General features: G+C 37.6%; 1 protein-coding gene across 3 annotated transcripts in view; it reads right to left on the reverse strand.

Moving 5' to 3' along the window:
* PKM (pyruvate kinase M1/2) overlaps nucleotides 1-17,830 on the reverse strand; it is a 30,057-nt gene extending 12,227 nt beyond the window's left edge. For 2 of the 3 annotated variants that reach the window (XM_031956334.1, XM_031956335.1), the window contains exons 1-4: nucleotides 14,392-14,459; nucleotides 7,444-7,560; nucleotides 2,600-2,763; nucleotides 1,869-1,960 (exon numbers count right to left, since the gene is read on the reverse strand). In XM_031956334.1, coding sequence (XP_031812194.1) covers nucleotides 1,869-1,960; nucleotides 2,600-2,763; nucleotides 7,444-7,560; nucleotides 14,392-14,444 — 426 coding nt within the window. In that variant the 5' untranslated portion in view covers nucleotides 14,445-14,459. Of the gene's footprint in view, nucleotides 1-1,868; nucleotides 1,961-2,599; nucleotides 2,764-7,443; nucleotides 7,561-14,391; nucleotides 14,460-17,673 lie in introns of those variants that run through there. The other variant, XM_012539745.3, reaches the window with a different exon arrangement.
* Nucleotides 17,831-20,153: the final 2,323 nt, after the last annotated feature.

The following is a 20,153-nucleotide window of genomic DNA, read 5'->3' on the forward strand; positions in this document are numbered from 1 at the left end:
AGGAACTTGAGACAGCAGGTGCAAAATTTCCACATTCAATCACTCTAACCTCAGCAAAAGCCTTTTGATTTAAAACCTAAGTCTCCTTATATTGAGAAGATATTTTAATTTTTACAAAATGAGCAACCAGAGTTTTAGATTCTTAAACATTAATTTAGACTCTAGCTCCATCTCTATCCATCTATTTTAGCTCCTACACTCTACATGTAAGATATATGCTAAGACAAAAATCAAAATGTTAGGAGCAAGGATCTAAGCCTCAGTAAAGTCATACCAAAGTAACTTTGCTAAGTAGTATGGTCTATTCCTTTTAAAGACTTCATCCAATTTGTGTGTGTGCTCGTAATCTGTGACAGCTTCTCAACCTCCATCACTTGAAGTTCTTGCTTATGACCTTTACAAAGCCAGATGCTTACCAGGCCACAAACTGTTTATGGAATGACCCCACAATTAAAAGCCTCCTATTTCTAGATTGGAGGAGCACTCTTTCCTGGTTTCATTTCTTGTTATCTTATTCTTAGCTTGAACTTAATACCATCTTCCAAATGCCAGAGGGTGGATGTGCAGAACTCACAGGTCAGCATGATTCTGCTGATCAAGGAGTTCAGCAAAGTAAAGGAGAGAAAGGGGAAAATTGAGTTTGCTTAAGCTGCTCTAAGTCTTAGGGATATTCAAAAGTTATGCCATTTAAAATGGGTTCTGGGTACTCCATGAACATCAGCTCAAAATATAGGTACATTGAATGTGCACCATTGTTTATTTCACTGTCTAAAAACATTTCAGAGAAGGTCAACTCTCTGCTAGGAAAGAAACTACAAGAGGGTTTTAGTACAAAAGAATCTGGATACCCAGTATCAAACAATGGTCTTAATGGTCTTTTTTTTTAATATCCAGTACCAAAGATGAGAAAAGATGGAAAGGCTATGAATTGGTCTACTCATTTCAGAAAACATTTTGTAATTTTTTCTAAGTGATTAAACTCTTCATATTCAATAACCCAATTACTGAGTAGATGCCCCAAGGGTATCAATGAAAGAAGGATCTCAATACCAAATTATTCATAGCTATTTTTTAATATAAATAATGAAATGAAAATATAGGTACCAAATACTGAGAAACAGGTGAACAAAATTAGTCTATGTAGGAATTGGAATACTGCCATTCAGTAAGAAATAAGGACTATTAAAGAATTCAGAGAAAAATGGGTAGACCATATGAACTGCTACAAAGCAGAAACCAGAAACTCTGAAACCAGAAACCCAAGTTCTAGTCCTGAATTGGCCATTTATAACTCCCACTTTCCATTGCTACAGGTTAGTGAGGAATCCCTTCATTGGAATTACTTTCCCTTTGCTTCTGTGTTCACACTTATTTGCATATTATACTTTAATATATACATTATAATATGAAGCATGGGAGCCATATTTGTCTTTTAATATACTCAGCATTTAGCAGTTTAAATGCTTGTAGATTCACAACAAGAAATATGTACTTAATCTACACCAAGAGGAATGCTATACTGAACACTAAAAGAACCCTACACATTCAATTCTTAATTGTAATAATGAACTTTGGTCCCCCCAAAAATAATGAACCACATCTCACACTTCTCAGCAGAATGAGGGCAGAATACTGTATAAACTTGTCAGATTTAGTCATTGAATCAGTTGTTTTAATTTCTTTAATTTAATTTCTTTGTTAACTGGGAAGGTTTAACAGAAAAGCAAGAAAAAAGGATCACCTAGAAAAGTCTCATCTTTATATTAATCATATTTTTCTTCTTTTTAAAAAAGATCTTTTGGATTAAATGAGCAACAGGAAGAGACTATTCCCACACTCATCTCCCCACTCCTGCTGGGACGGCTTACCTCATGAGTTCCATGGGAGAAATTTAGACGGGCCACATTCATTCCAGCTGCTATCATTTCTTTTAGCTTGTCCACAGATCGGGAGGCTGGGCCTAAGTGACAAAACCATGAATAACAGCTATATATAAAAGTCACATTTCATGAAGCTTTAAACTTTGACATTTCTAAACTTTCTATTTTGTTTTCTTTGCCTCCCAAACTCTCATTCCCTCCCCCCCCCTCCCCCCCCCCCCCCCCCCCCCCCCCCCCCCCCACTGCCACTTTGTATCCTGTTTAATTAGGACCAGAAGCGCTGGATGAGGTTTGGTTGAAAACTCTAGGACTAAAAGTCAATTCCTTGGCTCTAGATCCAGTGTTCTATTATATTCTGCACCATGTCTTGGTCCAAGCCATCTGTTGTACATAATGTGCTTCTTTTTTCCAGGACCTTTAAGAAAAGTGACTTGGAAAGGACAGTCTAGGGGCTGCCCTTCCTACTTAATCCTCAGGGGAAGAATAAATCCATCACTTCCAATATCAGTATTCTAGATCAAATTCTTCCAAGTTCCCTTTTATTTTCACCAGGTATTTAAAACAAATTCCTTGTAAATCAGATTTGAAACTCAAATAGAGTTTGGAAAAATCTCTTCCACTTAATATACGCCCTCCAAACCTCCCTTGTGGCAAAGAAGGCTCTGAGAGCCTGCAGCACCTGTGTTATTGCCATAGAACTGGGAATTACATTCACTCACCAATGGTGCAGATGATTCCAGTGTTTCGGGCAACGGTGGGCTCCGAATCGATATCCAAACGACACATATGTTCCAGAAAGGTGTCGGCCATGGCAGCAAACAGCTGCTGGTTCTGAATAGTTGTGCATGCTAATTCACTGGCTGTTTTGCTCACCTCCATGGTGCTGAGTCATAAGACAGCAGAACAGAAAAGTAATGAGAAAAGAACCCAGGCACCAGATCCTACAGCCTAACAAGTACAGGATTAATAAAATGTTTGGCATGACACCTTTCTGCAAAGCCAAAAAAAAAATTGTTTAATGGCTATACCATTCTTTCCAATTTGACCCAGTAAAAATTGGCCTCTGTAGGTTATACACTCTGCTTTTAAAAATGGATTTTACATGCACTTTTAACAAGGAACACAAATGCTTACCCTGGCTTTTTTTTTTCTTTTTTTAATTTTTTAAATTTTTAAATTTTCTTTTTTCTTTTTTTTAATTTTCATCTGTGTGCAACTTTTCTAAAAATAGAGGCTAGAAATCAACTCTCATTCTCCTTTAGTTTCCTAGAGGAAAAAGAAAAATCTTCCGGTAGTCTAACTGCTAGCATTGGCAGTCCTAGCTACCCTTTTGGCAGCATAACTCACTGTCACAGCTCATTAATTGACTTAGGTTCATTGCACTCCCTGACCTTTATTTTTCTTCATTACAACCAAGCAATCCTGTTGGGTAAGAGTTAATTACAGACAAAAAGCAGGCTGTTAAGATACCGTGGAAGTTTTATACTCGAATCCTTTTTAGCATGTAAGTAGAATTTCTCTGAGAGAGCAGGCTGACATGGATTTACTTAGTAGAGTATATATATGATCTCCAACAATCATTCTGCCTACCTTAATTTCTACAGAGATGCAAGTTTCTCAGACTCAAGACATTTATTCTAAATAAATTACATATAAAACTCACAATCACCCTGAGAGATATATACTATATACTATTATTGTTGCTACAGAATGAGGCAAAAGGCAAACTGTTTACAAGTGCATTTGAACTCGGGTCTTCCCGATTCCAGATTTGTATTGTATCCACTGTACCACCTGTATGACTTAATAGTGATAACCTTTTCCCTCCCAATATTAACAAGGCTGAATTTTATGCCCTGTTGTTTAGACACTGTGTACAGGTCCTTCAAGGCCCCCACACCTGACTGATTACCAGACCTGCTCTAGATATACTAAAGCTAGATAAATCTGGCTGCTTTGCCCATCTTTGTCACCTCTATCTCTCCCAAAAATTTCAAAATGTGGACTGGGACATTAGAATCCTAGTCTGGGCCTTTATTCTTGATGAAGTTTGTTAAAATAGATTTTTCTTTTGTATGCAGTCCCAATTTCATCCCTGAATGCACCTAGGATGTTTTTGCACAGTTGGATACCCTGCCAACTCTGATATTCATTTTTCTTCCTCTAGCAAATAAACCAGTGCTTCATTGAACACATGTGCATTCAAGGCACATTCTGAACTCCCTGCAATATCTGCTGTAGAAATTAATTTATGTGACTAACTTCTGGATGAAATTCAATTTCATTTTTCTTTCAATTATGTTTAAATAATTCAAAGTTGCTTTACTTGTTTGTCATGCAATTATCATTATCAACTTCTACTAGGAGGACCAGTCTTTCAGCTCTGAACCATTCAGAGGAGGAAGACTGATACATGTATATGTAAATATATGTAACTATATAGTGGGTGATGTGGAGTTACACTTTTTTCCTCCCAGAGAATGAATCAGAAGAGATCTCAGATAATCCAGTCTACTTTGTATCTATAGCATCAAGAAACTGAATCATAGAGCCTCACTTCAAGACCATTCTCCCACTACATCCTGAGGCATCCCATTCCAGTTTGGGATACCTCTAAATATCATTAAGTTTTCCCATAACATCAAGTACAAATTTGCCTCTGTATAGCTCCTGCCTAGGAAGCCTTTCAAAATACTTCCAAGAAATCTAGTTATATCCTTACCAGAGTCTTTTTTCCAAGCGAAATATTCCCAGCCTCTTTATTCTGCTAGCTGAACTCATTCCATTTTATAAATATCATTCTTAAAATGTGGCATGCTTAAGTGATCATAATACTTCTGATGTGGCTTGACACCAGGCAGAAGACAGCAAGATGCTCCTTCCTTTAATAGCCTCTCATTTAATGTAGCTTCTATAAAGATAGTTTGGAATCCTGATTGTCACTCAGCTATTGTTTAAAAGAGGGTAAAGTCTCAGGAAAGGGAGAAGACAGTAACAGTAACATTGAATCACCAAAATGGAAGAGATTGAGCAACAGTATATGTAATTTTGACTATTATAGTAACAGAAATCCTTGATAATGTCTGCTCTTGGATTGAAATGGTCATAAGTTAACTCTTTTTTTTCATCATTAAACATTAATAGATTTTGACTAACTCGATAATTCAAGACTAGTTTCTCAGCAGAGAAATAAAAGCTGTATATGTAGATCTGAGAGGGAAGTTGATCTCTGATGAAGCTATTTTCTGAAGACAACAGTCCTTAAAACATTAACTCTTTATTTTCAAAAGACTGTAACTATTTACTTGCTTCCAAATGAGCAAGTTTCTTCCTTGTTATGCTTTTTAATGTTTTTTGAGGGCATTTGTACTACCCAGCTTTCTCCTTCCCTTTCTCCACCCTGTCATTATATGTGTCTCTACCTGTCTACCTATCACTTTCCTGGATTTCTAGCTCACTTTATTGCAGTTCACAGTATGCAGGAAGATTTGTGCCAACTTTGTATTGAACACGTCTATCTCCCCATTTTCCCAAACAGCACGTGATTATATTGCTTCAGTGTCACATTTTGATAATTTTTTGCAATATTTAAAAATTGTTATGTCTATTAATGGTGATCAGTGATTTATATATATATAATATATATATATATATATATATATTATATATATGGTATTGTAATTGTGTGTGGGCACAATGAACCACACCTATATAAGATAGAGCTTAATGGATAAATGTTATGTATGTTCTGACTGCACTACTGAAGAGCTTCTTATCTCTTTCCTCTTATAGGGCCTCCTTATTCCCCAAGATGCAAAAATATTGAAATTAGACCAGTTAATAACCATACAATGAACTCTTAACTGTTCAAGTGATATTGCCGTCTTATTTTAAGTAATATTTTTTCAAGACTACCTTTCACACCCCCCCTCCCAACTCAAAATTATAAACTAATTGCTTTTTTCTTCCCAGAGATGATGTAAGGAAAGCTTTTGATAAATGTTCAAATACAATATGTGTCATGATTATAGTAATGATCCCAGCTAACCTATGAAAAACCACCTCCATATAAGAGCCAAGGAGTATAGGAGAAAGAAGGGAAAAGGAGGGGGAGGAATGAGGGAAGAGAAACTAGATAATCTCAAAGCTTTTACTTCAAATCCTATTAAAGAGAAGGCAATGATGACCCCATTATTTTCATCCAAATCCTTTTTGAAAGGGTCACTAAGCTAATGATTGATCAATGAGTGTTTTAGTTTAGACAACAATTCTGTCTCTCATGCTATTCTTGTGGAAAGAATAAAAGAAGTACTATAATGTGACCTTGGACATGTTTGAATGATCAAGACCACCTTGAGGAGGTGTCTCCCTCCCTGCACTGTCCCAGGTATGTTTGTGGTCTTACGCCATTTACATTTTTTTTTAAATCAGTGACTTGAATAAAGCCAGAGATGTCATGCTTGTCAAAATTCCCAAGGAATCAAAGATCCTATGTCAGAACATTATTCTGAATCAACCAAGATTTAATGAGTTCATGAGGTCACCTTTTAAATTTGATTATAAGAAAGGAATAGCCAGGCAGCAGGAGACAACCCTGGTGGTTGTAGGGAGCTATATTGCTCAATGAACCCAGCATTAAGCTCAATGTAACATGATAATGAAGATAGCAAAGGATTACATAGCATAAGCAGAAAAGAGCCCTGATTACTCAAGACTAAGAATTACTAAGACTAAGAAGACTAGGGAAGAATTCGTGCAGAAGGTGAAATTTGAAGCATTTTACAAAAATTCTGATTAAGAAATAAGGAGATAGAATTCCAGGTAGAAAGAAAATGTGAAAACTCCTAGAGCAAGTTGGAGTGTCTTATGCAACAGGAAGGTCAGGAGCTCCTGAATATTACTGGATTACTGGAGAACATGCAACATGACTTATATGGAAATATTTTCTATAACTTCACATGTGCCTTCAATGGTAGGCAGATGTGAGGAAGGGAAAAAACAAATGTAAAAAACTTGTATGTAAAAAATAAATCAATTAACATATAGTTATCCAAAAGTGAAATAGCAATTTTCTAGATGTATCATTGCTCCCCCTCGCCCCCAACCTATAGATAGGTCTTCAAGGAAAGGCTAAATGACCATTCAATGTGTTGTAAACATGATTGTATTTCTAGTATAAATTGGCTTATGCAGATATTGATATTCCTTTCAACTGTGAAATGCAATTCTGTGAATGGCCTGTTCTGGTACCTTATCTCCATAGATGTAATTAGCCTACCAGAATACTTCTGTAGTACAGAGGCAAGATTACTAAAGGAATCCTTTAGTATCATCAGGACCACACATCTGAGATAAGTAATTTCAAATCTTACAATTTTCCCCTTAGGTTTGAGATGACTAATATCTAGACTATATTTAAAAGATCAACTCCATGCTGCCTCCTCCCCCAAAAAAATCCCAAAAAAACTCCATATTGTTTGGATCCTTGCATGTTACTTGGACAAAAAAATAACCTATGTATAGTAGTGGCTTCATATGTGTATGCAAGGAAACAAATGGATACCTGTAATCTTTTGAAACTGTCTTACTGTTTTCACTTAAATTTGATGATTCATTTAAATTTGACGATTCAAACTGGAAACTAAATGCTGAAGAGTAGAAGGAACCTTGACCTGAAGGGCTGTGAAAAGATTGAAGCAATATCTTAGTTTCTGAAATGCATTAAATGTCAGATATTAAGATGAGGAAATTGTCTTACCAATTGAGTGGTCCATGGACTGCAAAAACAGCTATCTCTAGGGTATTAAAAAACTGAAGTGATTATTGCCTTGCCACCAAATATTCTGGTCACCTTTTATCTATCCCTTATCCCAATTATCAGATGTAGCAGGAGGAAGTCATAACACCAACTGATTAAAAGCCATACATATACTTTCCAAGAGTAAAGAGTAAAACTGTTTACCTACCAAAATTATGCCTGCAACCCTTTTGTGATATTTCCATCAGCTCTTTTGTTTCTTTGTCCTTCATGGGTCTAGCCATTTCTAAGTACATTTCTAAAGTACTTAATTCCATTAGTGCTATCAGTGTTTTAACTAATATCAAGTAGTGATTTGATCCTGCCAGGAGTGGCCTAGATAAGTAAATTTTTTAAAAAGCACCTCAGTAATTCAACTTATTCCTTAACCTTTCTTTTGTTTAGTCTTTCCAAATTCTTATGCTGTGGGGAAAAAGAATACAAGGAGAAACTCTTCCAGAATCTTGATCTCCACCCCAGGGATCAAGAGAACTGTCAACAAATGATTTTCTTAAGATCATAAAGTTTCTCATTTGAGTATTACTATAATAGTTTCTTAAATCAGGACTGGACAAATCCTATAAATTATTTCATCATAGGAATCAAACTTCACCTAGTTTTTTTTTTTAAGCACCATAGAAAAATATACCACTCTAATCCACATTTACCATTACCATAATATATATACAATGCTACACCCCAGTGCCAGCCTAATCAAGAGAGGTATGATTTTCATCCTATTATATTTTAGTTTATAGGTGAAAAGAACCTTAAGAAGTCTAGAAGTGAAACAACTTTCCCAATAGAGGAAAAATTAATGCCAGAATTAACATAGGTTTTCTAGCTGCCATTTCTGTGCTCTCCACTTCTCTCCCCATATCATTAGAGCTACTTTAAATAAGTCAGTTTCAATCTCCCTTACAGCCTATCCAACTTTATTTTTCACTATTCTTTAATTCTAACCCATAATAATACTCTCCATTACTACTTTTAACTACTTTTAAAACACACCTACAAGCTTTTTGTCACTTTGAGATCTATATCCACAATGGCTTTTCCCCTCCCCAGGATCTATCTTAATCAGTATTTGAACTCTTTCAGTTCTCATCTCTCTTGAAACCTTCAAGCTCTCTAGACTTTTAGTGATGTTCAGTAAAGCTAGAAAGGACTCCTTTCCCCCAAATGCTTGCAATACTTATAACTGATTGCAAAGTATTTTAGCATGGTTATTTTAGCACTGATTTAGCATGGTACTAAATATTGCAAGCATTGTGTATTAGCAGATTAAAATCCAAAAAATGAATTGCCTGATGTGTCTATAGCCTAGGGTATGGTTTTTTTAAGTAATTAACTAGCCTTTTGTGTTTCTAAAACCACATTCCTCCTGCCCTCCACTCCTATACCCTGGTCTCATCCAGTCTTGTGGAAAGCCAGAGATAGGCAATATCAGAAAGATTCTCTCTGTAGTTTACTTCCCCTTTCCTATTACCAGGCAAGCTTCAGAGTAGCTTCCTACCAGCACATGCAGCATGGCTTATCAGGTAGCTGACTCATTGAACCCTCCTCAAGAGGCAAAGACATGCACAATCCACCTCTGGTTATTAGTTATCCAACTTTTCCATATATACTGGCAAAGAATCTTTCCTGATACTGATGCCCTAGTCCCAAGCCTTTGCCATTGTAGCAGGATCTTCCTGAAAGCCATAGGGAAGACACCTTTGTGAAAAGATTTTTTTTCATTAGAGTCAGTTTTTATCATATTCAGTTTTGTTATTTTAATCCACAACATATCAAGAATGGGACTGGTTAAATCAGGAGTATGACAAAAAGGTCCTTAACAATTTTAATCAGCTGTCCATCAACTAATTTGCCTCAAAACTCCAAGAACCAAGTTCAGAACTCTTCAGGAAAGGAGTAGAAAAGAAATTGGGGGGAGAGAGAGGGGAAGGAAGAGAAAGCCAAGATTCTTTCTTAATCCTTGCCGATTCAGAAACAAATTGAGGAATATTTATTATATGATATGGAATTACTTAGTCAAAAAAAAAAAAAAAAAAAGCAAATTCCTCCTCTTAAGAATATACAGCCTTCAAGATTTCTGAATTTGTGAAGAGCCAATAAAAAAATCACTTGCTACTTTCTTACTACAGCAAAGGAAAAAACCCCCCAAAAACCCCAACCCCCTAACAAAAAACCCCAAATTCAAACATTATATAAATTACTCAGTCTAGGCTACAAGATTTATCATTTGAATGCTGTTCAGAACTGTCATTTCTTTCTCATGACTCATTCTCATCCTACACATTTAAGGTTTGCAGATTTAGAAAACTGGAAGGAAAAAAGAAAAAAGGTCATCTTGTTCAATCCTTATTTTATAGGTAAGGAAACAGAGGCCCAAAGAGGTTGAGATTTGAAAAAAATTATGTTTCCCCTGTTCTCAGACACAAATAATATTTGTTTACATTAGGCAAGAATAAAATTTTAAATTATAGACATTTTGACTAATATGGAAATGTTTTATTTGATTGCACATGTATAACATGTCAAATTACTTATCATTGGGGAAGGGGAAGGAAGGATAGAACTTGTAATTCAAAACTTAAAAAAGAATGTTAAAAATTGGGTTTACATGTAGTTGGGGGAAAATAAAATATTTAAAATTGATCCTGCATTATTCTGTAAATTCATCAAAAACTTGAAAGGTAGACTTCGTGTTAAGCGAATTATTTATTCTAACTCAATTTCACTAAGACCCAAATTCTTCATCAATCCACATACCTGACTAATTTCCAACTTGGCATAAAATCTTTAATTAAAGCTAAAAGGGTTCTATACTCAGTAAATCAGTTTCCCTTTCCCTTCTGGAAGATGTTATAGGCAGAAATTCTATGATTTTCTTTTTCTTGCCTATTACTGGTATTGGTATAAAAAGAATTCCCAAAGCATCACATTTTTTATAGGAAAAGATACTCAAGAAAAAAAATTTACATTTATTATACTATAGTGGATACCAAAGAGTCAGGATGACACATCCTTTCAGAAGCGCAAGGCACAGCATGGCCTAGTAGAAAGTGTGCCAGATTTGTAATAATTGGAAAACTTATGAATTTCAGGTCCAAAGGAATTTACAACCTGTCTGTATCATCAGATTCACTTAGCCTCAGTTCTTTATCTGTAAAAGGGAAGTTGAAGTGGTGACATCCAACGTCTTTTCTGGCTATTATCTTAAAGGGATGAAAGCAGAATTTGAATCAGAAACCAGAAATATTCAGCAATAGAATCGAACTGCTCTGAATTTTAGTCAGAAAGTTTTGACAAAAGATAAACTGTAGGTATATAATGCAGATTTTCCTTACTAATCTTAAACAGGAACCAGTTTTAGTCTAGAAGTGTTTTACAGAGACTATTCTAAAGAGTGGGAAACTACATTTATCTGAAATATGAAGGCTAAATCATCTGAAAATGCATCATCTTTAATTCTGTAATCCCCACCAAATTCCATTTTAACAAATGTCGTCATCTAGTTTCTGCTTGAAGATTTCTGATCAAGAATATTAGGACCATTATTATTCCCAAAGCAACTTCATTTCTGGACAGCTCCAATCAGTTTTTACTTAATGTGGTACTGCATGTGGTACTCAGAAATGAGCCTGTAATCCTGATTTGAAACACAGATCCTTGTTCATTGTCTGCTCAAGCCTTTCACAATATGGTTCCAACCTGTCTTTCTAAACATATTTCATATTACTTCCCCTTTCACATAATCTGCCTACTTGCACGATTCATTTTTTCCATTTACTACCTATCTCTTGCCTTTAGCACAGGATGTCCTACATGCCTGGAAAGCTCTTCCCTCCCCTCCAGTGCCTTAAGGAATTCCTAGTCTTTTAAAGCTCAGCACAAATACATCTTCTCTTACCTGATCTTTTACTTTCTGCCTCCATGAAATATTTTTATATTTTTATGCTTGCCCCAGTGGAATGTGAGCATCTAGAGGGCAAGGACTATTTCTTTCCTGTTCTTTGAGCCTTGAACAGTGCTTGGCATATTGTAAATATTTAATAAACTCTTGTCTAATTTTTATTAGATATCTGGTTAGTATATATATATATATATATATATATAACTGATATATATATATACTGATCAGTCATGTATATATGATATACATATCAGTTTGAATAACAAATTTACAGTTTTCTCTCCAATTCCCATTGCTTCTGGTTTTGCTTTGATTCCAAATAAACAAAAGAACCCTAAGATGGTCTCTGAATCTTATCCTTCCCAGTTATTTCAAATGCTTTTTATATGACAAGAGCTCAAAAGGCACTATCCTAGTTACCTAAATCTTATGTCTTTTCAAACTGATGTTTAGAACCAAACACATTATCATACCCTCATTAGGGTCTTATCAAGGCAAAATACAGATTAAAAAATCACTAATTTAAAAAAAGTGAATAGTAGTAAAATAAGCAACTGCCGAGTTGGACATTCTGGTACTATGGTACTTGGTACAGGTACTATGATACTTGGAAATAAAAACACAAATAGAACTACCTTCCTCTTCCTTTCCCATGGTCCTTATGTCATGGGTAACATACAACAGGGCTAAGTTGTCTTCTTCCTCTTTTCTTTCTCATTCCCCTCTCCCACTTTTGATCTGACTTATTGTACATCATGACAAATGTGGAAAAATGTGGAAAAAAGAATGGCATGTGTTTAACCTATATTGGATTACTTTCTGTCTAAGGGAGAGGTGAGGAAGGAGGGAGAAAAAATTGAATTGGAATTTTGTAAGGGTGTTGAAAACTACCTTTGAATGTATTTTGAAAAACAAAAAGCTATTTAAAAAAATCTTTTAGACTGTTAAGCTTGAGGTCGGTGGCTGTCTTCTGAACTAAGAACTTTTTAAATTTATATTTTATATATAAATTTTTATATATATATTTTAATATTTTTAAATTTATATTTTAAATAATAAGACTTTATTTAAAAATGTTTTTGGGCCTTGTAATTTGCCAACCACTGCTTTTGGGGAGCCATATGTGACATAGCTCTCTGGTTCCTCAACTGCCTACTCCCCTTCCTAAAACATAAGTCATATAAACAGTCACAAAATAAAATTTTAAGCAAAAACAGAAATTTCAGGAAAGGTGAAGACATATCTATACTGATCTGGAATACTTTGGTATCCCTGTAAATTGATTTGCCCCAGAATGCCTATGCTGTTAAAAATTGACCTACCCTCCAATCCAATAAAGTTATTTATTCTTTCTGGAAATCAGGCCACCATTCATCATAGCCAGTCCACTACATGAGTCTTTAAAACCATGCCCAACTGGCAGTGGAATCAATCTGCCTTCTAGCTCCACCAAGCAGATGGTTTACCATTCATTTAAAGCCTCTGCAGATCAGCTGCCCTTTTTTCCCCTCTCATTAAATTCTTCCTGGATTGTTTGGCTTCCTGTATTTGCTGGCCACTGGTAGGTACTACAGTCTCCCTACGTGCCATTCAGCACACCACACTGCAGTTCTGCTGCCAAAAATAACCATTCAAAGCTGCTCAGCCCTCTCCTCTCATTGGGAGGCAAAATTCAGCAACCTGTTGTTTCAGGATTAAACTCAGAAAGTCACTATACCTTTTCTAAAGACATTTAAACTAAGCGGAAACATTCCTTTCTCACACCCTAAATAGGCTTATTTAAGGGACTCATGAACCAAAGGAAAAATTTGAAAGAAGCATTTTCTATTTCTATGTTTATCCAACTCTCCTCAGTTCAGCCAAATATACCCCGATTTTCTTTCAGGAGAGATTAAAGTAAAATTAAAATTGAAGCAGGTTGTTAGTCGAACTTTGCATAGGTATTTTCCCCCTATGGATCTCATCTAATTTGCTTCATTTTCTTGTTTAGAAATTAATGTAGTCATGGGGCAGCTAGATTGCACAGCTGTTAGAGTACTGGCTCTGAATTCAAATCTACCCTCATACATTTAATACTAGCTGTGTGACCCTGGATAAGTCATTTAACCCCAATTGACTCAAAAAGATGGGGAGTGGGAAGGAGAGTGAGGGAGAAAGAGAGAAAGAAGAAATTATTGTAGTTAAAGGCTCTCTCCTTGGACCCCATTTAATGCTATGAGTAATTAGGGGGTGTTGACAATTTAATACAAGGTATGGATTTTTGTCTTACCATGTCATACCACAGGTCATACCATGCACTTTTCCTGTATCACTGTATTTACTTTAATGCAATAATCAAATTGGAGAATGTGTTGGAAGAAATGTTGGTCAAACCATCCTTATAGTAATAAACTAAATAACATAATTTATCCCAAGTCCTTCAATTCCATCTCTTTTCTTTTCCAGTTGGATTATTGGATGTAAAAAAAACACCCTTAAATCTTAAATCTTAAATCTTAAATCTAAATCTAAAATTAAATCTAAAATCTTAAGTTTCAGTTTCCCCAAATGAATTGGGGAAATGAAGATGATTTGTACTGCCTGCTTCACATGGTAAGAAAGCATGGTAAGTTCACATGGTAATTTTAACCAGAAGGGGCAAAATGGTCTGCTGGTTTACTAATGATTTCACTACTTAGAAAGGAATCTGGAACCTAAAATAGAGATTGGATTTAGTTAAGATGACAATTTTACTTCAAGAAGTGATTTGGGGAAGCTTCTAAATAGGCAAGGGCAATACAAATTTCCTCACTCACCCAACAAAAAAGAATGCTCTCTCAAAAGCTGTTATCTTGAAAGGCTGAGACATCTTGGAAAACTTTACTGCAGCTCAAAATTTTTTCAAAATTATCACTTTCCTCTGAAGTAACTATTTCATCACCTCTGGTGATTGTGATATAGAACAAAACCTTTGCAACCAACAGTGCACCAGGGAGTCATCAGACCCACCTTTTTTGGTGCCCTAGGGAACAGAGACACACCCTTGGATGCCAGAAGGGTCTAGGACTCCACAATTCTAATTTTAGCTGTAGAGAGCAAAGTTATTTACTCAGTTTATCTACTAGCAGATGTATTACATGTTATAGAAGCAGGCAAAACGAAATCAATTCAAACATTTATTTAGTAACCTAGCATATTTAACTGGGATACCTCAAAGAAAACTACTCTGGATCTCAAAGAGTTCACATTTTATTGTATAAAGAAAACTACACATAAAATAATAATTTACCATACCATAGACAAATACACAGAATTGGTAAAAGGAGGGAGTATGGAGAGGGGTAAAATTCACTTTTGCCAGTTTAAGTGAAACAATAATTGTGGCAACATAATATTAAGAGAAAAAACTCTTGCTGATTTATGTTCTACCCGAACCCAATAGATGCTTGTCTCAATGGAATTTGCATAGATATTTTCCAAAATTATTAGTTGCCTGGTAAACAATGCATGCCTCAGGAGAGGCAAGTCTTTCTTTCTGAGGTCCCCTGGAGTTTCCAGGAGACATTAGTTAATTGAAAACACCAAAAATTTTTATTCCACAGAAATTTAAATCCAACAAGCATTTATCAAGCATTTCCATGCCAGGCTAAATTCAGTCTGTGCCCACAAGGAGCTTATAATCGCAAAGAAAGTGAGTTCAAGCTTGAATTTTTGCCCTAAATCAAAAAGATAAAACAAACTTCCTCCAAGTCTTCATTAGTTAACATAAAACATTTGTAAGTTTCAGTTCTGAGCAACATCAGATCTAATTTTCTATAATGCACTCAGGGAAATAGTGATGCTCATTAATTACTACTATACTGGACATCATCTACCAGGAAGAATCATCATATATTCCCATATCTGCAGTTTTAGTGCAAAGTAAAATATAAAAAATTATGGTATTTAACTTCTCTGACCCACTATGTTATTCTGTGACAACAGAAATAGGCATTCAGTGGTTATGCACATTATCATCTTCCTCTCGGATGTTAATCCCCATCCCAAATGCCCAAATGAAGCATGTTAGTCTCAGCACTAAATAAACATATTCAATGAAAATGATGTATGAGAAAGTAAAAAGATTGTGGGAAAGTATGTCTGAGATAGATAAGTGACAACCTTCTCTCACAACTTTCTTACTCTCCTAAATCCAGGAGGAGTTAACCTTCTGCATCATGCGGTGGAAGAGTAATGCATAAAATATGAGTAACAGTTCCTAAGGCAGCCAGTCAGCAGTAGGCAGTCACTGAGTTACCAGAAGCTACGTGCATGGGAGACAGGGAGAGATGGAGAAGTCTGGTCCAGCCAACTTTTACTCAAGCACTATGTAAAAGCCCTATTGTCTGACTTCAGGGGAAGATCCCAAGACCTACATCTTCACGGAGCTGCCTTTTTCCTCTTTCCAGAAGCACTTACCTAAAGAGAGGGTAAAATACAGACCAAACTAAGCCTCAGATTCTGAGGACTCAATGTCTTTATCCCCAGAGATCAAAAGCTGAGCAAAACAGGAAATTATGAAAAATTTTAAAGAAAAAAAAAGTGCTAAGAAAACACACCCAACCTTCCTTCTCTTTACTACAGGAAAGGATTATGTAATTGTACTTTATTAAATTGCCTGCAATAATCAGGGTCAATTCTCTTTTCATCTCCTCCCATCCCAAACTTTTAACTTTTACCAGGACATGTTTTCTTTATATGGGTGTAATAATAGCACAGGGTAGAGTTAGGGAAGGGGAGAAAAGAAGCCTCACAATCACAAATTCAAAAGGATCCCCAAACTACTACTGTAATGTGATGGTTGTTAAAACCTAAAAAGAAGAAAAGGGGAAAGTTCTGATCTTTGCCACCACTGAAAGTAAGGAAAGTATTGTAGAGGGTGGAGAAGGATCCAGTAACTGTCCATGAGAAGGCCAAGGATAAGGGTTAAATGAAAAGCTGAAATGGAAAAAGCATGCCCTGGATGAGCATGCTTGGAAGGAGAGGAGAGCATTAACTAGGAGTGCCTGGGGAAGGATAAAAGTGGAAAGGACATCAAAAGTTGGGAGGGGATGGAATGGGGAAGGTGAAGAGCATGCACCAAGAGAGCACAGAAGGGGGAGGGGGAAGGGTAAGCACCAAGAGCGTTGGGAGGGGGAATGAATGGGGGAGGGGGAGAGGAGAAAGCACGTAGCAAAATGGGGGAATGGGGGGGAAGAGCACGTACAACTGGGACAACTAGGAGGGAGAAAGTATGGGGGAGGGGAAGAGCACTATAAGAGCTGGGTGGGGGATGAGCACGCACAAAGAGTTAGGAGGGGGGAGGAATGGGGGAGGGGAAGAGCACGTACTAAGACAGCTGGGAAGGAGAAAGAATGGGGGAGGGGAAGAACACTGTACTAAGCAAGAAAGCTGGGAGGGGGTCGAGTATGCACCAAGAAAGCTAGGAGGGGGGGAGGAATGGGGGAGGGGGAGAACACGTACCAAGAGAGCTAGGAGAGGGAAGGAAGGGGGGAGGGGGAGAACACGTACGAAGAGAGCTGGGAGGATGAGCATGCATCAAGTGAGCTGGAAGGGAAATGAGCGTGCACCAAGAGAGCTGGGAGGGGAATGAAATGGGAAAGAGCATATAGTAAGAGAGTTCCGAGGCTAAAAAAAAGGAGAGGAAGGAGAGCAAGCATCAAAGAGTAGGTATGGAGATGAGATGGGGGAAGAGGAGAGGACACACGAGAAGAGCATAGAAAGGGATAAAAAGGGAGATGAGACACATTAAAGTAATTGGAAAGAAGGGGTAAAGAGCCGCACTAGGAAGTAAGAGAAAAATCAAGAAGAGGAAGAATACATATTCTAGAAGAGATGGAGTGGATGAAGTGATGAGATGAGGAATCATGGAGGTAAAGAAATACACAAGAGCTGGAGACGGATGAAACAGGGTGGGAGATGGACTGAAAAGAAATTAGGAGTAGCAGAAAAGGTGTGAGGGAGAACGTAGGGTACAGGGGATGTAGAGAGTTGCCCAGCTTCCCCCGGATAGGTGAGTGTAGGCTGAGACAAAGAAGAGATTGCAATAAGGACCTCACCTTCCAGCGCAAGATGTCCCTTCCAAGGAGCTCTCAAGCGACGATGTCCCTCGCTCCGAAGCGACGTTCTTCTGCCGCTTTCTAAAGCTGCAGTCTCAAGGTGATCCCACTGCCGCAGCACCACTGCAGATCCATACGCAATCCCCGCCCCCGTAACCCTCCCCCTCTCTGTCTCCCATCCACCCTTCCTGTTGTCGCTGCCCAGTACGTCTTCAATCTTCTTTTGGTTGCGTCCCCTAACTAGGCGAGACCGAGACGGGGGGGAGGGCGAAAAGGAGTGGCTCTTTCCCTGAGGGATTAAATTTTCTGGCGGAGGGACATGTTGCAGATCGAATACAATAATGTCCCCGTCGGCCAATGAGGAAGGTCCTTGGGTTGCGGAACCAGTTCTTGGCCAGCTAGGGGTGGCCCTGCCCTATACCCGCAGACCCTTCCAGTTGTACTGATTTAGATTACAGCCTGCGGTAGATTGGATAAGGAGGAGAAGATCCTTTACTTTCAGTCCCTCCAGTCACCTTTCCTGCAAGTGCATACTATTTCCCTTCTTCCAAAACTACAAATTCTATAGTGTAGGGTCACCACATCTCTCCCCTGCAGCTCCATCAGCAATGATGACTTTCGCGGCTTAACACCCTGGGCTCCGATCATCCCCACCCCATCCTCCTTCCCACTGAGCAGTTTATAAAGGGCATAGTTTTGCAACTCGCTTCTTTTCTTTCTCCAACTATCCCCTCCTTCATTTTAATTTGGGACTTCTGGAATCTGGTTATGTGGACTTTTCCTCCCATTCACATCTTCGCTATCACGCTTCCGCTTGCTCCCATGTCCCAGGCAAGAATTCTCTCCTCTGCAGCTTGGAGCCCTATACGGGGGGGACAGGATGTGACGGAAGAGGTGGGGTGGACAATGACTAAGCAGGCAGTTAGATGGGCATCTGAGGTCCACGTGTGATTCTTTAAGTATGGACACATTCTAAATTCCAGTAGGTGGATTTTTCGGCATTATCGAATCTTACCCTGAGACTCACTCTGATATTTTTACTCTGCCGTCAATCTCTGTACCTCCCCGAGTATTCGATCCCCTCCCTATAATCCAAAGCAGATCTGTCTGTGCCTACGCAGAGATGTGAGACTGCAATCCTAGAAACTTGAGGATATTCATTCTTTGATATAAGAAAGTGGGCCGGAATGGAGATGGGGAATTGCCAATCTCCAGGAGATTGGAGGTTGTAAACAAAAAATTATCCTAGAGGGCGGAAGAGGGCAACTGGAGAAATCTACTTGGTCCCTATCTTATTGATTAGTATGCTATACCTTTGACAATTTGATGAAACCCATATATCCGCTTTCTCACTTCTATATATTTTAAGGAAATGCTGAATTTCAGTTAAGAGTATTTCACATACTTCATGAAATCTACTTGTAGACCCCCGATTAAGAATTCTATCTGTATCAGCCTGGATTGAAAAATTCTGAATAGTTTTGGAAGGAAGACTACAACAGAAAAATCCAGATCATTGTGTCTATACTTAAGAAATGTTGTGTGTGGGGGGGGGGTGGTCGGGAAAGGGTCTGATCCGATATCCAAAGGAGAGATTGAAAATCCATACAAGTATCAAGAAAACAAAGGGGATAGTAATGACAATATTTATAACATTTTCCAAGGATCTTCAGACCTTGTTTGGGGATATTTTACACTTCATGTCCATACATGAGTCACACGTGGGTCTCAGATACCCATCTGTCTGCCTGCTTAATCACTGTCCTCCTACCCCCTACTGTCACATCCTGTCCCCCTCATAGGGCTCCAAGCTGCAAAGGAGGAGGGAATTCTTGCCTGGGATCTAGGAAGAAGGGAAACAGTGATGGTGAAGGCGGGAAAAATCTAGAGGCCATTGTCTCTATACTAAAGAATAAACATTGTTAGGAGGTTTGAAAAAAGTAGAATTAGAAGCAGATCTGAGATCTTAGGTCCAGTTATGCAGGAGCCAGATAATCCATGCAACTGTTAAGACCAAGAAAAAAACAAAGAGGATAGACAATGGCGATATTTTTAGCACTTCTCAGGACTTTAAGACCTTGTTTTTGGGTAAGTATTTTACAGATGAAGAAACAAATTTAGAGAGATTATAAATGACTTGCTTAGGACTTCAGTGTCAGAGTATGGATTTCAACATACCATCTTCTGTCACCACTGTTAAGGCTAATTCTTTGTCACTTTTCATCCCCAGGTCACAAATGGAACTGAAAGGGCTGGAAGCAATCAACTATATATGTGAAAGTAGTAACTATTTGTAGATCAAATGAGATTGAATGAAACAATATATGTAAAGCATTCTGCAAAACTTAAAGTGATACAATTTATATCTATTTTTGATATGATTACATGTATCCTGAGTTTTACATGTATATTCTGAGTTTTGCTTCCTTAATAAGGAGTCATTCAGTCTTTGTATTACCCTGCTAATTCTCCCATACCAT

This window comes from Sarcophilus harrisii, chromosome 2 (genome assembly GCF_902635505.1).
Source record: "Sarcophilus harrisii chromosome 2, mSarHar1.11, whole genome shotgun sequence".
Taxonomy (NCBI): Eukaryota; Metazoa; Chordata; class Mammalia; order Dasyuromorphia; family Dasyuridae; genus Sarcophilus; species Sarcophilus harrisii.